General features: G+C 38.9%; 1 protein-coding gene across 3 annotated transcripts in view; it reads right to left on the bottom strand.

Moving 5' to 3' along the window:
* PIEZO2 (piezo type mechanosensitive ion channel component 2) overlaps positions 1–16,916 on the bottom strand; it is a 292,504-nt gene that overhangs the window by 2,607 nt on the left and 272,981 nt on the right. For all 3 annotated transcript variants that reach the window (XM_033069248.1, XM_033069239.1, XM_042779576.1), the window contains 14 exons: positions 16,088–16,346; positions 15,416–15,598; positions 14,739–14,991; positions 13,862–13,994; positions 13,313–13,460; positions 12,985–13,199; positions 11,116–11,274; positions 9,670–9,817; positions 7,054–7,242; positions 6,535–6,627; positions 5,271–5,443; positions 3,846–3,962; positions 1,799–1,878; positions 352–520 (listed from right to left, as the gene is read on the bottom strand). In XM_033069248.1, coding sequence (XP_032925139.1) covers positions 352–520; positions 1,799–1,878; positions 3,846–3,962; positions 5,271–5,443; positions 6,535–6,627; positions 7,054–7,242; positions 9,670–9,817; positions 11,116–11,274; positions 12,985–13,199; positions 13,313–13,460; positions 13,862–13,994; positions 14,739–14,991; positions 15,416–15,598; positions 16,088–16,346 — 2,319 coding nt within the window. The remainder of the gene's footprint in view (positions 1–351; positions 521–1,798; positions 1,879–3,845; positions 3,963–5,270; positions 5,444–6,534; positions 6,628–7,053; positions 7,243–9,669; positions 9,818–11,115; positions 11,275–12,984; positions 13,200–13,312; positions 13,461–13,861; positions 13,995–14,738; positions 14,992–15,415; positions 15,599–16,087; positions 16,347–16,916) is intronic.

Genomic DNA, 16,916 nt, shown 5'->3' with positions numbered 1-16,916 from the left:
TCCTGGCTACAAGATTGAGAAGGTCACCAACACCAGGCAGAGTTCAGGTAGAACTTGATCTGCAGCTAAACTAACATTTTGAATTATTTCTCTTCAGCGGGAAATTAGTGTAAAGGGTGCTTCGGTTTTTATTCCCACTGTAGAGCAGTTATCAGGGGTAATAACTAACCTTGCAAATATTAATCCTTCTATAGATAATATTAAAATCTCACAAAACCCTTTTCCAAAATATTGTTATGTTCAAACACTACAACAATGAAAAAGAAATAACCCCCCCAAATCAGAAAATAAAGTCACCTTTATCTCTATCTTATGTATTTTATTTAATTTTATGTAAAGATTTCTTCTTACCCATAACCAGCCAAGAATCCAAGGCTCGGTGGACTGACTTTATCACTGAATATGAAGAGTTCAAGACTCTCATTAGACGTTTTATGTCTTTTTCCAAGCTGATCCAAAACCCACCACTCTTCAGATGTATTTTTGACAAGGGAAACTGTAATATTTTCCCACTTGCAGTCTATTAAAAAATAGAAATGTTAATATATATACAACAAGAATTGGAAAAATCAAACATTTTGAGACAGACACTTCAAACATCTGCATTATAAAATGACTGAGCAATGCAGAAACAAAATTCTTCTAATTGCATTTTACATTACTTTTATATACAAAAGTATAAAACCCAGACTTGTGTGGTTTTTCTTCTGCAAATCTTATCTGAATCTATTTAAAATATTTCATATCACCTACACGATCTTCCATACAACTATCAAATAATATTGGTACTTTCAGGCCAAAATATCAATAGCAATCATCACATCTGCCTTTCAGGCCTAGAGAAACACATTTAACCTCAAGGGTAGCAGTCAGCTTCTGTATCTCAAAGTGAAACTATTATCATAAACCATTTATGTCTGATATAAAAGATATTATTCTCTTGTATCAAAAAAAAGAATCCTGTTCTATGCATACTGATCACACAGACAGGAGATGAGCTCTGGTCCTCCTGAGTGTACATTAGCAGGGTATACATAAAAGCCCTCCAGAAGAAATTCATATTAGGGACCTGACCAATGACAGTGAAGAACTCATAACTTATTGCTACTTATAGAGCTAGGTTCAGTCTCAAGAATTGTTTTTCTTGATGAACCTTGACAAGAACTTACTACACAGCACTACATCTATTACATTCAAGCTCCAAATGGAGAAAATTGCCCTTAGATGAAGACTTATTCCTACTGTTCCAACCCAACAGGATTTTCACACATCTATGTGCATGCGTGCACGTATTCTGTATGTCTGTGAGTACCTTTATGGATTCTGATTGTGTAATAGCACTCTGAAATTCAACAAGTTATTTAAGGTGGATTATTTGTAGCCAAAAAGGAAGCAATAGCTTAAAAAAATTGCAGTGTTATTATTTAAGCTGAGGAGCTGCATTTACAGACTACTGACTGTTCCCAGTAAGGTAGCAGGGAGATGTGGAGAAGTGAAACTTGTTATCACTTACACATAAAACAAAGGAAAACAGTTCCTAAAACAAACTTGAAGGAAAGCAGACTGACTTTATCCTCTGAGTCCTTACTGTTAAATCCAAAGCTAAAACACATGGAGATGCATTTTCTGCCTTATAGTGTATCACCTTATCTCTCCTCAAGCTTGCAGACACCAAGTAAAAACCATTTTAAGTGCATTTCCGACTGAGGTGTCCCAGAACAGCTGAGAATGTTCAAGTGTGAGTGCTGCCTTGCACTTCTTTAAACCATACCATGTTTTCCATGGTCTGGAGACATACCTCTCAATAGCTGCTTTATGGGTTTTGCCAGAGAATCACTAGGAGCCTTGATGTAGTATGGGTACACTTCCTCTAATATTCTGGGAAAAAAATGAAAAACCAAATATTTCATATTTTTATACCTCTAAAATAATTTAAAAATACCTACAAGTGCTATACATATTTCCCAGTAATTCTTGTCTTAAGATACGACATTATAGCGTTCAGATGTCACATCTGAAAACTAGCTGGATTTTTCAGCTGTTTTTCAGAACTTCAGCAGAAAGTTCCATCCATAATGTCACCATTCACACACCATAAGTTACACATACCTGGGGCATATGTGTTTGCAAGAAATGTAGACTTTATATTTTGTTTCCCTTTTTTAAAAAGCTGCTTTTATAGTCAGTTATAAAGTACATGATAAAGGCAGCCAGTAGTTTACTACGTCCCTGGTAGTAAACAAGCCAGAAAAATATGTAAGCACAGCTATTACTTCAGAATTGCAAGGTGTTTCAATAATAACACCTGAAAAGAGTGATAATTTTTGCCAGAATTTTTCATTGGGAAAGATTTTCACAGTTTTTAGGAGGATTTCAGACTTAGAAAGAAAGATGTTTGTAAAAGTTCTTCCACTGGACTCAAAATCAAATCATCTTGAGTGGGAATAAATTACCAGTATCTAGAGGGAGACACATTTCATTAAAAGCAGAGACATTGTCCTAACATTTGCCTCAAATTACTTAAAAATTCCAGGGAAGAGGAGCTCTCAGAGAAGTCCTGTGACACTTGGCTACATTGCATAGACCAGGCTGATGAAGAACAAGAGTGGTCAATTGAAAATCCCTTCTGATCACCCCAGCAGGTCTAAGAAAAGGTAAGAGCTCAGCAGCTAAATTGACCCAGCAGAGGTGGTGGCAGAAAGCTCCCTGCTGAAGTATCTGAATGGCCAGTAGCTATCACAACCATTTTTCCTATATGACCAAGCAAAAAAAAAAAATCTTTAATCTACAAAATTACTGCAAGACAAGTAAACGCAGCCATATTGTCTATGTTGCTGCTTGTCTCCTGCAAAAACAGAATTATGAATTAATTCCCAAAAATGAGATCAATCTACCCTCTGTGGCCCTTTATCACCTTAGGAAATATTCCTGTATCTTCACACAGAAGAAAAGAGGCATCAAATATTTTTAAATGCAGTGATCACACGTCCAATAGCAGTCTGTCTGGATGTACGATTGTGTGTGGGTGCAGAAAAACAGCTGTGCACAGAAAAGGCCAATCTAATTTCTACCTACTAACAGATAAGAACCTCTCAGAGTTTTCACAATCCCAGTTGGTCTCAGCCTAAACTTTTCAACTCCTGTGGCCACAAATCAGATCAAGTAGCCTCCAGGGATGATGTGTTGGCTTAGCAGTACTTAGAAACTAGTGCTGTAAAGTAATCCCCAGTGAGAAGGTGGAAGAGGAAGAGCCAGACTCTTTTCAGATCTAAGAGGAGACACCACTGCTGTTAATGCTATAAGGCCATATCTGTAGAATAATATTTGATATTCATATGAAGAGCATGCCTTGTGAATTTCCATCACAGGAAAAGATCTGATGTCAGAAACTACCGCAGATGTTACCCTTTGACCGTAGTGATTTAATACTTCCTTGGCAATCTAGTACTATTCAAGAGTAACAATGTCAGATACACTTGGGATGGTTGTTCAGAACAAAAAAAATCTTCAATACAACATCCTCAGATCAAGTTGAACTAATGTAACTCAAAGGTGAGTTCAACTGCGAATATACTGAACTTGTGCTCATTCAATAAATCAAAGAAAAGTTACTAATAGTTTCACCATGCTTTTTGTGGATGATCCAGTGTTGATGGTCCCCTCAGCTTACATTTATAATGGGAAACAAATTTTCACCTTTAATATTACTATTACTTGGCTTCAGTGCTGTTGGCATCTGTTATTAGAGGGGGATGAATGGGCAGACGAAGCATTTGCAAAAGCTTGACCACCTTAGGCTTCACAGGGGAAAGCTTGCATATAAATAAGGAAAGAAAATAACTTACACCTTTTCCGTTTGATTTCCACGCATCATTTCAGCAATATGTTGTCTGGTATGGTTTTTTAGTGTAAAGGTAAGTTTATCTGATGCTATTTCAGCTTTGGCACCGAGGGAGAGATTTCTGTTGTAAGTAAAAGAGAAAACACATTGACAACCTACAACAAGAGCATAACCTAAGCTGGGTGAGGTACGTCCTGGGCTGCTGGGGGCTGCAGAGAAACATGATGTGCAAAGGCAGAAAGTGTGTATGTTGCCTCTGTGACACAACACTCCCACCTCACTGCTGCTTGTGGCCTCCTGGCCTAGATGGAAGGCAGCAGTTAAGTAGAAGGTCACTGTGGGAAGTCTGTAATACTTTCAGTCATTCATGTTCACAACGTAACCCACAAGATACAATTTGAGGGTGAAAAACATCTCTTTCCACTAGTGTACGAATGCTTGTAGCTATGAAAGCATATGGGCAAACTGAGTAGCAGTACTTAAAATTAATGTAAGGCTCAGAAATGATGGAGTGATGTAATTCACTAGCTAATGGTCTGTGCTTCCAGGAAAATAAGGGGGCGGGGGGGGCAGTCAAATAAAGTTGAATTAAGTGTGCAGATTCTTTACAAGCCTATTTCTGACTGTGGAAGAACAGATCCAGCATGTTCAGAGCTCCCACCTGCTTCTTGTGCATAGTCTTACAACGATCCAGCTTCTACTTTCAAGGAAACATGTAAATAAGGAGGCTGCAAAGGAACTTAATTTTCATGGAGCGATGACTAAACTCTAATTAATGCAGCAATCTAAGGAGTCCCATCTGACAGTAGCCAGCAAATGACCTTGATGACTGGGTGGTCTCTAGCCTGAGTGCAACAACTTTATTCTCCAGGCTGTCTCTTTCAAAAACTTCATTGTAAAGTTAGTTTACTGGGGCGAAAGAAATCTCATATGAGCAGACAAAGGTCTCAACAAAATGGATATGTGTCATTTTTATAGTATTGCACATAAAAATAGTTTGTGTCACTTCCAGACTCCCTTAAATAAGAGGACCAAGAATTTCTGTTTGTATTTTCTCACAGGTTTTCTGCCTTAACTAGGTATAAGTATTCACTTTCCATAAATGTTATCAAGGTTGTTGTTAAAGGCAGTTCACTGGAACATCTCTTTTTCTTCCTTCCCATCAAATCCCATTGAAAATTCCACCTGGACACTTAAAATAATCTACTTGGTAGTGCCTCCACTTCATTTTTTGAGAACTGCAGGCAACAAATGTTCTCATGGGTAACAAAAGTGACTTTTCTCTGTCTCTCTCCCTCCTAATCTCAGCTTTTTGCTCTGCCATACAATATATTTGCTAAAACACTAAACCAAAAATGCAGTGTGGAACTGTTCTACTGAGCTAATGCTTGGCAAATGATCCATCCATGTCATAATTTTGTTTAATTACCTCTGAATGGTCCATGAAATAACTAAACTGAATTCAGCATTAAGGTCTCGAAGTCCATCTATCATTTTCTGTCTACTGGGAGGGCTGATGGTCCATAAAGAGTTTGAATTTCCCTCCAGATCTGCTCGAGTTATATCTTCTCTTGCATAGCCCTCTAGAAACTGCAAAGCAGCCTGTAGATGCAGAAGAGGAAAGGAAAATTTCAGTGCAGTGATATTCACAAGACACAGAGACACATTTCCCAGTCAGACAGATTTGTAAGTGTTTGATTAATTGTAAGTGCAGTGGTGTGCACTGATTGTTTTCCTGAGGTATCAACTGGGGCTTGAGATAGGAAGGGGAATCAACGAAGTATAGCCAAAGCTAAAAAGGCAAAACAAAAAAAGCCTCATTGTTTGATGTCTAAAAGTCCATGAAGTAAACTCTGTAAGAGGCTATTTAAACTTGAGTTAATATTTAATTTTCTTTTGTTAAGTATTTTTCTGCATAGAAAAGTGTCTGCAAAGGATAAAGCAACTTCCAAACGGATGCATGTTACAATATCAGTGCTCTTACACATGGGCTATTTGGTAGGATCTAATATCAAATTCCAATATCAAATTCTTTAATGGGCTAGTAGTAAGAACTTCTTTTAAAGTTTTATCTGATCAAATGCCAGTTACATTAGCAATGCAACAGCTCTTACTAATTACTAGTTCTTTTCCTGTAGAAACTTGTGGAAATTTGGCATATTGCTCCACGAAACACTGAGACTATGTTTAAATACTTTTGTTTTGACATTTTAATGTCAAAACATTTCTAGGCTACGCATATTTTCCTTAGACAGCACCACCATTCCTCACTGGAAGGTGAAAGATGTGTTCTCTAGGAAGGAGCATGGGGCTTAAAAGTGCGTAAGACAGAGTTTTGTCCCCACAGCATCTTTTCTTTGGCAGTACACAAACAGCATTACATCTCCTGAAGATTTGTCATTTAGATGGGGAGGTTTTACACAGACAAGAGGACAACAACAAGGGTTTCTGCCTTTCAGGATTTTGTGCAAAGTTATCTACATTAATGATAGCTTGTCTCACCATAACCCAGCCCTGTCCTGACAAATGATGTGTCTGAACTTTATTCATGCAAATTCTCTTCATAGAAATATCTTCCAATTGATGACAGCACTGATGTCCACTTATAACCACACAAACAAAACTCACAAAAGGAAACTCCATGGAAACATGCACATATTTTTAAGTAATGAGGTATTCTACTTTTCACTTACAGTGTTACCCCTGTAGCTTCTCATAAATTCATTGAACTCATTCGGATCCAAACTTTTGAGCTGATTCTGCTGAGCACTCATGGTAAAAATAGGCTGGGAAACAAAAGAGCACATGCTTATCACATTTACTTCACACTGGCTGCTATGTACACAGTGCAGCGTCCTGTGCATCACAGTCCAACACAATTATGGCACTCAATTCAACATGACAGTGTTATAATCTCATTCCACTGAGATCCAAGCTACCTATAATTACCTTATATCTACCATGTGGACCTGTAGGATAATTTATTCAGTTTCCACTGCTGGCAGAGTCTGGTTTTAGCATGAAAATGAAGATAATATTTTACATCAGTGATAAAGTAACATATTTTTAAACCCAAAAGGGGTCATTTGTGGAATGTTGCCAGGTACCTTGCATAAAGCAGAAGAGTTCAATTCAATGAAAGGAAGAAGAAATAGCACAAGGAAATATAACGCAAAAAACAGAGTTTGCTTTTAGTGCTTCTTCTTTTTTACCTGATAACCTCCTAGAGTTATTGTGATTGATACATCTAGAGGCTTGTTGGTGATGCCTGCAACAGATTTGATTAAAGACATGAAGAGCAGTGGGAACCAGACAATACAAATCAGCAAGACGATAATCATGCCACCCATTCCATACTTCACAACTTTCTTTTTCTTCTGGCCTCTTGGTTGGGGATATCTCTGCAAAAGCAAACAGCAGTATGGTAACATCTCTTCTGCCAAAGGTATACTTCACATGACTTGATGGATGAATATATAATGATCTTAAGCCTTCCCATTTCTTGTAATTTGCTACCCCATGTTGGGCTGGATATTTTGAGATTTTTTTAGCCAAACCTGCACAGACATCCAATTTCTGATGACAACAAAGATAAATAAGAAAAGAACCCAACATTTGTGTCTGGTGTGAAAAATATTGTAAACCTCTGTGATTTTGATTCTTCACAGCCATAAAGAAGGAAGAACTTACGCAGGATAATTTAATAATTTTTTTGTCTAAGTGCAAGCATGAACTCACAAGAACAAAATATAAAATAATAGCAGAAACGGTGATACAACAATTTGTTCCAAAAACTGCTATAGTGAGGGACCTACTTTCTTGTATTTCGCACTTTCAAAAAGTTCTATCTCAAAACTCCTTCAGGCAGAAGGAGTCTTCCTTCCTGTCATAGGTCTTGAAATGCTGCAAACTGTATATTTTGGGGGATGGGGGGAACAGGAAAATTGTTCACCAGCAACTGACATGCACAATCAGTAAAATGTCTGATACTGCACTACCTCCACATTCATTTCACACCTCATTTAGAGTACTTCTAAGAGTTCACAGGCTTGATCCAATCTGTTTCTAGTGAATTCCACATCAACTCCAATTAACTAATGTTTAAAATTTTGATGCTGTTCCTAGAATCTGGATACTGCTGATGTAATATCCTTCTCTCTCTTAGCTTCTGAGGGCAAAAGTGACTGCTTTTCTTCTCCCTTCAAAGCAGATCACATAGCATGTCTATTCTGCCTTGTCTGTAATTCCTGTCCTCTGTCATTTGTCTCATGACTGAATACTCTTAGTACTTTCACCATCATGTAAAATGTATTACTTTCACTGTAATTTATTTTGGTGTAATTCTCCTAAAGGATTTAATTTCGTAGTTTTTAGTAACCTGTCCTCCATGCACTGCATACCACATGTGCAAAATAAATATGCACTGTACTGCACTGCACCTCAAACACACCAGGAATCTGGCTTTCAGCAAATTGTTCATGCTTTGCAACATGAATCTATCAAGCCCTATGAGAATATTAGATTTGTAATACAATACTATATTTAAAACCAATTATTTACTTTTCAGAAGCAGTATATCAAGTCATTTGTCTCACGCTACAGAATAATATTTTCATTAAAATATCGTATCAAGATCAGTAGAGGTGTACTGTATGTCTGCAGATTAGTTCAGGCACTTCTAAAGATAGAACATCTCAGAGAGCCTCTAACAGCCCAAATACTTAGATATACCAGTCAGAGAGAGAGAATCAAAGTACCTTGAACAATACTCATAAAGTCATGGGTTGTTTTTCTGTATGGCATTAGCACACACATGCCAGCTTAGACATGGAAATCTTCCCATGTCAGATCTCTGCTGCACATAATGTGAATTTTGGCATTAAAAAAATGCAGTGAGATGGAGAATCAAATTAGAGCTGTGTTGTTACTTCCCCGACTCCTGAAGTTCTTCAGAACTCCTTCCATTCATGGCAGAAGTAGGAGCCATAGAGAAAAAGCCTATATACAAGATTTGTGCACTTCAGCTCTGAGTTAATCTACATGATATACTTAGAAAGCAATTGCCATTAAGAGACAGGATTATAATAAAAGTAGAAATACGTCAGTAACACTTAAAAATAAATCCACTTCAATACAGATGTAGAATTTCTGACTGGTTTGGTCACTCTTAAAATAATGCCTAATTTCTTTTTCAAATTGGCAAAATACGCAAGCATATGGTTGCAATCTTTATAGCAGTTATAAAGAAGCCAGAATTTGCAAGTTTAATTTGAACTGAAGCTTAAATGATTTAAAGAGACTGAAATTTCAGTGAGACAAATGGTGGGTTTATCTGGCCTGCAGTTCAGTTTTGAATGTGCAGGAACTCTGCAGTTCAGGAGCCAGATGAGTTCCCTCTGCAGTTACATGAACCCAGTGTCCCTGGGACCTACACTGTGGGGCATGAGCTCTTCCTTCTCCTGACCTTTCTCCTCAGCTGCAGCTTCCCTGCTACTCCAGGTTAATCATTTAGTTGTGTGTGAGACTGTGTGAATATCAGGACCTCCAACCCCAGCCTTGAAAAACAGGCATGCAATTAAGCCAGCAGGCACATGCTTGTGGAGTTCACATTAACAGTGGAAAAAACAGCTGGGCACAAAAGAGAAGCCATTTGAATTTTCATTCACAGTGGCTGCCAACTAACTTAAGTACCCAGCACAAGTGCCTGGTATATCTTCCAAAAAACTTTTTATGATGGATTTCTCAATTATTTAGGGACTCATTATTATTTCTCTTCCCTTCTGCAAGGGGGAGAGGAGGCCTGAATCACTCATACGGGGTTTCCTTACTTTTTCTGACTCTCGCCAACACTTCAGGATGAATATATGAGCATAGATATCTTCAACACAGATCCAGCTGGAAAGACTGAGAGTGGTGTCAGTCCAAACCCAGTCCATTACTGCTCTCAGCTCAGTCAAAAATGGAACCAGGCGGAACCTGAAGGGAGACCACAGCAGATAACTTCTCAGAAACAGAGGCATCACATCAAACAAGCACAGCAAGTGTATATATGACAAGAAGGAGAATTAAGACAACATGAAAAAAGCTTAATTGGGGATTCCGTAAACACAAATACAATCACATCCTGAAATCGCCATAGCTCGTGTTACTCTAGATCTTGCCAGGCCATAAACATGACTATGCATCATTACATCCATAATTGTGATTGAGCCACTGATGGAATAGTACAAGATTTCCTAGATTCCTCCAACCTGGGAGAGGAGCACGTTTTCCACAGGATGGTGGGATTAATTTTATACCTCCTTACACCAAGTGTTGCATGGCATCTTTGCACTAGATAGGCAGCCCTCTGCTGCATATGGAACTGGGCTTTGTGACTCAGGATTAAACAGCAGAAGAAGGTGGGAATCAACAGGAAATCAACACACAAGGAGCAGATGTTCAAAGGGCATCATTCCCTTTCCTAGTCCCACACTTTCCTGATCAGTCATGTCTCAAAGAGTGTTTCATGTGAGGAAAGCTTTCTCCTGTAACTTTTTCTGGGAATGCAAGAAGCCCATACTGCAAATACAGTGAAAAGGTTGAAATGATTACATCTTTTTTCTGTGAAATACATGTATGCTTCAAACTGGCTGAATCACAAGGCCACTCTAACAGATGTGGTCTGCCTGTGTAAAACCACCTTTCACTCTGAGGTGATGCTGATGCCTTGCCCTAACACTCCGAATTCCTGAAGAGTTTCAAATGTGCAACACTTCTCAAAGCAAACTTTTTTTTTTGGTGCTTATTTTTAAGTTCCTATTTCTCAGGTGTGTTATCTTTCACTCTATTCCTTTTACCTTCTGAGATAGAGCAGGTAGACCTGCTCCAAAGGTCTCTTTGGGATTTGCTACCTTACTAGTTGTTAGGACTGCAGGCCTAATAACATTACCTGTTTTCTAGCACAATGTGTAGCCCCTATTTCTGTTCACAAAGGTGATTTCTTAGAAGTGTTAAAAATGTCTATTCCATGGGGGACTAAATGGCTGACTAGTATATCAGCCTTCTGGTTTCAGACTGAGAGATTGAATTTTATGAAGTTTGCCTTCCAGAAATAGATTTTTCTTTTTTTTCTTGTGGACTACAGGGTACATATGGCATATACAGAGTGTGCTGTGCAAAATTTAGTGTCTTATTTCCAGCAGTCTGTGAAGAAAAGTCAATAATAACCCCAGCATTTCAATACAGCAGATCCTTATTACATGAAAGAAGAAAGGCAGTAAGTCTATGCTTACCCTTGAAATAAGAACAGGTTGACATAGTTGTAACTTTTTGTGAGGAAGTTGCCAAGAACACGAGTTGGATATCCGCAGCGTATCTGATAAGCTGATAAGCCAAAATAAACACATTTCACAAAATACCAGAGCTGGGCAACTGTGTTCTGGCTAAATTTCCTGTAAAGGAAAAGATAAAGGAAAATGATGAGCTTTGTACCTGTGTATGACCAAATTAGCTTGAAATGTTTTTTTGCTCCTGGCAGTTTCCTCTTCCTGAGATTCTGTGAAAAGGCCTTGGTTGCTGACCCCATGGCAGGGTTAAAAGAGCATTGGAAAGACACTGATTGAAAAAGTCTAAAACCAGCATCCATTGCCACCTCAGGGTCACAGGGGAGAGACTGGGAATAGGCTCCCCAAAGAGGGAAGGCTTTGGGCAGTGCCCTTGCCCTTTCTGGATGCTGAAGATCCCTTGCTGCCCAACACAGACCAGTCTTCCTTGGCCCCCTGATAACTCAGCTCTCTGTAGCCCTGGGTAGGGGCTCAATCAAGGCAGCTTTAGTGGCTACTTGTGTTCATGGCAGCACCTCATACAGGAATTTAAGATGGAGTGACCTCTGAAAATATTTTCCACCCTTCCCTGCTTGACTCAAGCCTAATTCCAACAAATAATTCAGACAGCTCTTCATTTTCTCTTCTCTGGACTGAACTAACCCTCAATCTCTCCTCACATGTGCCATTCAATAGCACAGTGGATCTGCAGCAGGTGCCTCATGAGGGACAAGATTTGCCAGCCACTCATAACCCAATATTTTCAATTAAATCCCACAAAAGTATTTAAATTAAGAAATTTGCAGGGTGTCCTAATCTCACTTAGAAGGAATACAGGATGTTCCAGATGGAGATTTGAGATTAGCGACTTGATATAGATTTCCCAAAAGGACAAAGACAAAATTATTTTATTTCATAACAATTCTCAATGTGCAGTAGATAAAAGAGCCATTTAAAAATGATTTTTTTTTTTTAATTTGGGCACAATTGCTACTGCACTTTCTTTTTGAGAGAAAGTGAGACTTTTCAGTCTTCCTTTACATTATAAACCTATTTCTTTTTTCCCAGTAAAATAACTTGACTGCTAATGAAGTGTTAGGTGCCCAGGTGACACACTCAATTTCCATGGACAGTCAATGGAGTGAGGGAAATACTTCAAGGCAACTTAAAGTAGGAAGAGGGGAGTTAGCCAAACACAAGGGAGGGAACCTTAACACCTCTGCACTGCAGACTGCGGTGGTCAGTGCTCTGAGCCATGAAATGAGAAATGTTAGATTTGGGAGTGAGCCTGACCAGGCATGTGACACAAAATTTAATGCAGCAGGTGACCACCTCCACATCACCCCCAGAGCCAAGTGGCAAGAGTACAGGAGGAGAAATTTGCTCTTCAGAACAGATACATATTTTAGACATTCCTCAGTTTAAAGAGATTTAAATCCACAGTCCACACATTTCAGGAAAGTGCTAAGTTATAAGTTACTCTGAGGGAGACATTTTCTACTTGCTCTTCTAAAGCAGCATGCAGCAGTCTTGGGAGCAGAGAATTGGATCAGAGGCCAACGTTGTCTCAGCTGAAGGCTCTAATCACTCAATTACAGGCAATTTCTCTTTCACCTGCTTGCATTTTGGCCTGTACATAAATAACTAATTCTTCCTCAAACTTACATTGGCCACAGTTACTGCTGTGGAAATGCATTCCAACTTTCTGCTTAGAAATGAGTCAAAGAAGAAACTTGAGCATGATTCCAAAGCCTAACTATAAACATCTCCAATTTAAATACAAAGAACTTAGTAGAGCATCAGTATTCCACCCATATTGTTTGTTTATAAGGCTTATACCTTTCTGTCACTCCAGGCAAGATAAAGAACATCCAGAAATGTATTCCAAAAACAAGGATGACCTGAAAGATGACTTTTCCCATAACAGTCTTTTTGAGGTACAGTGCTCGATCTACCACCATGGTACCAAACTGAATGAGCACCATCACCAAAAATGCCTCTGGGACCTGGTCCTCTGATAATGAAGAGGTGATATCTGCTGCAGCAGAATGTTTCTGAAAAGCAAAATATAAGGGTGGTCAAGGAAAAAGGACACTTGCATGATATTTAGTATACACAACACGTAAATCCTGCTGAGGATTTCCAGAGAGATGCCTCTGTGACGTACCCCAAAAGCCCAAAATCCAAAGACAATGATGATGAAGTCCACTGTGTCTGCGAGGAACATTAGCACGTACACATCAGTCACTGCACTGTAGTCTGGATGAATAAGATTGTAGAAAAACTGTCTGATGGGCACGTACACCTGGAGAGTCCTAAAACAACATAGACCACAATGTGATTTAATAACACAACTTTTACTGAAGAAAGCAAAGGCTGAGTGTGGTATGATTAATATTTTTAAAGATATCTAAGATCTACTCTGACAGCCTTCACAAGATGCAGTCCTTTGTTCTGACTGCTTCTAAACCACTGTATTAGGATTTGTAGAAATATGAATAGCCAATCAAGGTCACATGGGATACTTAGCTTTTATATCAGGCAGATGCTATTTGAGCTATTTGCTGCTTTGTCTGATGTTCAACTGGTGGGACATCTGCATGCAACAAACACTTGAATTAACACCAGTAGCAGCCTTCTCCCTTTAAAATGCTGGCTTACTGCTTTACTGTTTGAAATCTCCCCCCAGACTCACAAAACTCCTCATATTGCTCACTTTTTAATTGTAAAAGCCTTGGCTTTGATCATTTGTTCTCGAAATTTTTCCATGAGAAGCTCTTTTCTAGATTTTTGCTTGATGCTTAACACACTGCTTCCCTTCTGACTGCTGTTCCGGGTACTGGTACTTCCTGGAAAAAAAGGGAGGGAAAGAGAAGTCAGTTCAAAAGAAAAGTTGAAATACTAAAGCTAGAAAGAAATAAATCTTGTGACTTCAATCTTGTATGACTCCCACATTTGAAAGAAGCTTTGAAATGAGTTCTTTTTTTTCCCCACTGTGGTAAAATATTGAGAGGATCCAATAAAGATTTAATCACTGGCAGATCAAAATTTGATTAATAGCTATAAAAAGAGAAAGCAGACCAGTGATAAAAGCAAGTATTTGACTGATCTGACTCAGTCACCTCTATTGGTACTATATATATTTAGGTTAGAGTACCCCTGCCTTTTTTTACAAGATGGGACATATAATCTGTTTCAATATAACTAATAAAAACATTTTCTTAATTCAAGTGTCTAAAAATGAAGATATAAAAAATACATGTGCTTTGCATTCCCTGTAGCTGGAGATTATGCTGAACCAGAATTTCTGGATCTAGGCCACACTGAGCATTCCTTTCTCAGCTTTTGGATAATGTTATTTAAAACAAAACATAATGAATCACAAAGTATGGCTCTCCATTTGGACTTTAGGAAGGCTTGGAATGTGTTCAAACATGAAGATACATTGGTTCATATCCTACTTCATCACTGAGAAGCAGCAGCATTCAGTAGCCCCTGGGAGCTCCTCAGCAACCAGCCCAAGGTTTCAGTAGAATGATCCTGTGGGAAATAACCATTTGTCCCTCAAATCTCAGAAATGCCATGAAATTTACCTCTCTTGGATCTGTGTGAGGAGAAGCTGGACCTGTGAGAAAGCTGGGATATGCTGCTAGAACTCTTCCTTCTGATGGCAGTCTGCTGCTCGGGGAAGTGGACATGGATGGACTCCACGGATGCGGCAAGATTGACAGATTTCAAAGAGGCAGAAGAGTCTCTCCTGCCTCCTGTCAGAGAGAGCTCATCATCAGTATCCTCTTTATTACCGGAGCTGTCTCCTTTCTCATCTTCATCCCACAATCCATGGCACTAGTGGACGAACAAGAAGAGAACATATCAAGCCTGTGTTTCTGTAACAGTATTTATCATAGGCATTGCTCGGCTCAGTCATGTGTTCATAAGGGAAAAGACAAATTCAGTGTGTTGGGATATCATAGAAACATTTAGGTTGCACAAGTTCTTTAAGGTCATCAGTTCAACTGGTAACCCAGCACTGCCAAGTCCACTGCTAAACCATGTCCCTCAGTGCCACATCTAAACATCTTTTAAACACTTCCAGGAATGGTGACTCAACCACTTCCCTGGGCAGCCACTTCAAATGCTCAATAACCCTTTCATGGAAGAAATTTTTCCTGATAATCAAATGAATGGCTTTTTTATATCACTCGAGTGACTTAAAAAATTAAAATAAAAAATTAAATATAAAATAAGAAACTACCTGAAACCAGATTACCTTTAAAATGGATCTGTGGAAGAATAAAGCAAGAAGCTGAACAAGATCATAGTGCACATAGCCCTCTTTCTTCTCAATGCCAATAATATTGGGTGGATGGTAAGGTTTATCTTTTGTGTAATCCACATGCTTATTCCAAGGAAAGAAGCCAAACTGGAAGAAGTATTTGATCACAATGGCCACCTGTTCAGAAACACAACACACTTGGGGTGTTTTATAAGCATGTCACATATAATAGCCTCATGACAGTAAGAGGGATAAAATATGACTACTTTGTCAGTTTTATGAGAACATAAACAGGCATACTCATTACTACAGAGGAGTAACACTTCACATTTCTCCAGTAATAAAGTCAATCAAAATTTACCAACAGATGATACTCAGTGGTACTTGAGACCACAAGCAGTGAATTCTGTCTCTTGATTAACCATTGCAAAGCAACAGTTTGCAAATAGTCTGTTCTTGTGAGAACTGCTTTACATGCCAGGAAGGATATTGCTCATTGCAATGAAGGAAATAACAAACAAGATCTTTCCATACCACAAAAATTGCTGAGGACTTTACCAAAGGCCCAGCCCCAATCCCAGAGATCAAAACCAGCAAAGGGACCATGCAAAGACTACAACTTCAGATTTCTGTGTTACCCATGGGCTTCCAAAACCAGCAGCATACCTCAGTGTACACAATGGCTGTCATCCAGAAGCGCTTGCTCGGCCGAGGAACAGACAGCATGGCCCACAGGAATATAAGGATGGGAAGCACCAGGGTTATCATGGAGGCAGAGATCATGTGGTTAAGGATGATCACAAAATAGCACACCATTTCTGACCGGGCCACTAGTGTATTGTACAGGGCATAAATAAGGAGCAAGACCCGAGGCTGACCAACATAGAACTTCTCTGACTCCTCCAACTCGTCATCACGAAACATCCTGTGAGGAGCAGAGTACCACAAATAAGCTGAACATGAACTTCACAAGAGCTGCTTTTGGAATTGCCACTAGTTTTCCTTTTGAAAAGTATTAAAATCTGCTGCTCAGTCCAATGAAACAACAACAAAAAAGAAGCAGGGGATTTGGTATTATAATCAAATAGCCCGATTCTAAGCTCTGGAAACAAGAACTTCAGGCAAAATTAGAAACACTGTTCTGCTGTTTCTTAATTTTTAATTTCCCAGAAAGACAATCAGCCTGGCCTAAGCACTTCTACAAACACAGCTTTTTTACAGTTGCCCAACCAACAAATCACCCAATACCAGTGTGGAGTCACATCTGATTTATCAACACAGATAAATTTGGAGATTTTGGAGAAAAAACAGAGGTACATCACGAGACCTATGTTATGAATTGTCCAGGGGCATAAGATTAGAACATAAAAATACCCATGAGCATTAAATGAGTCAAATCTCCTATTTATATGACTCAAATAAATATAAATGGCAGCGACGGTCATATACATTCATAGTCCTCTCTGTTTTTCACAAAGTTTTCTGGCCTTAGAAA

The sequence above is a fragment of the Catharus ustulatus genome, chromosome 1 (assembly GCF_009819885.2).
Source record: "Catharus ustulatus isolate bCatUst1 chromosome 1, bCatUst1.pri.v2, whole genome shotgun sequence".
NCBI lineage: Eukaryota > Metazoa > Chordata > Aves > Passeriformes > Turdidae > Catharus > Catharus ustulatus.
Note: the sequence above shows the minus strand (reverse complement) of the source record. Positions and strands in the feature narration are given on the sequence as shown.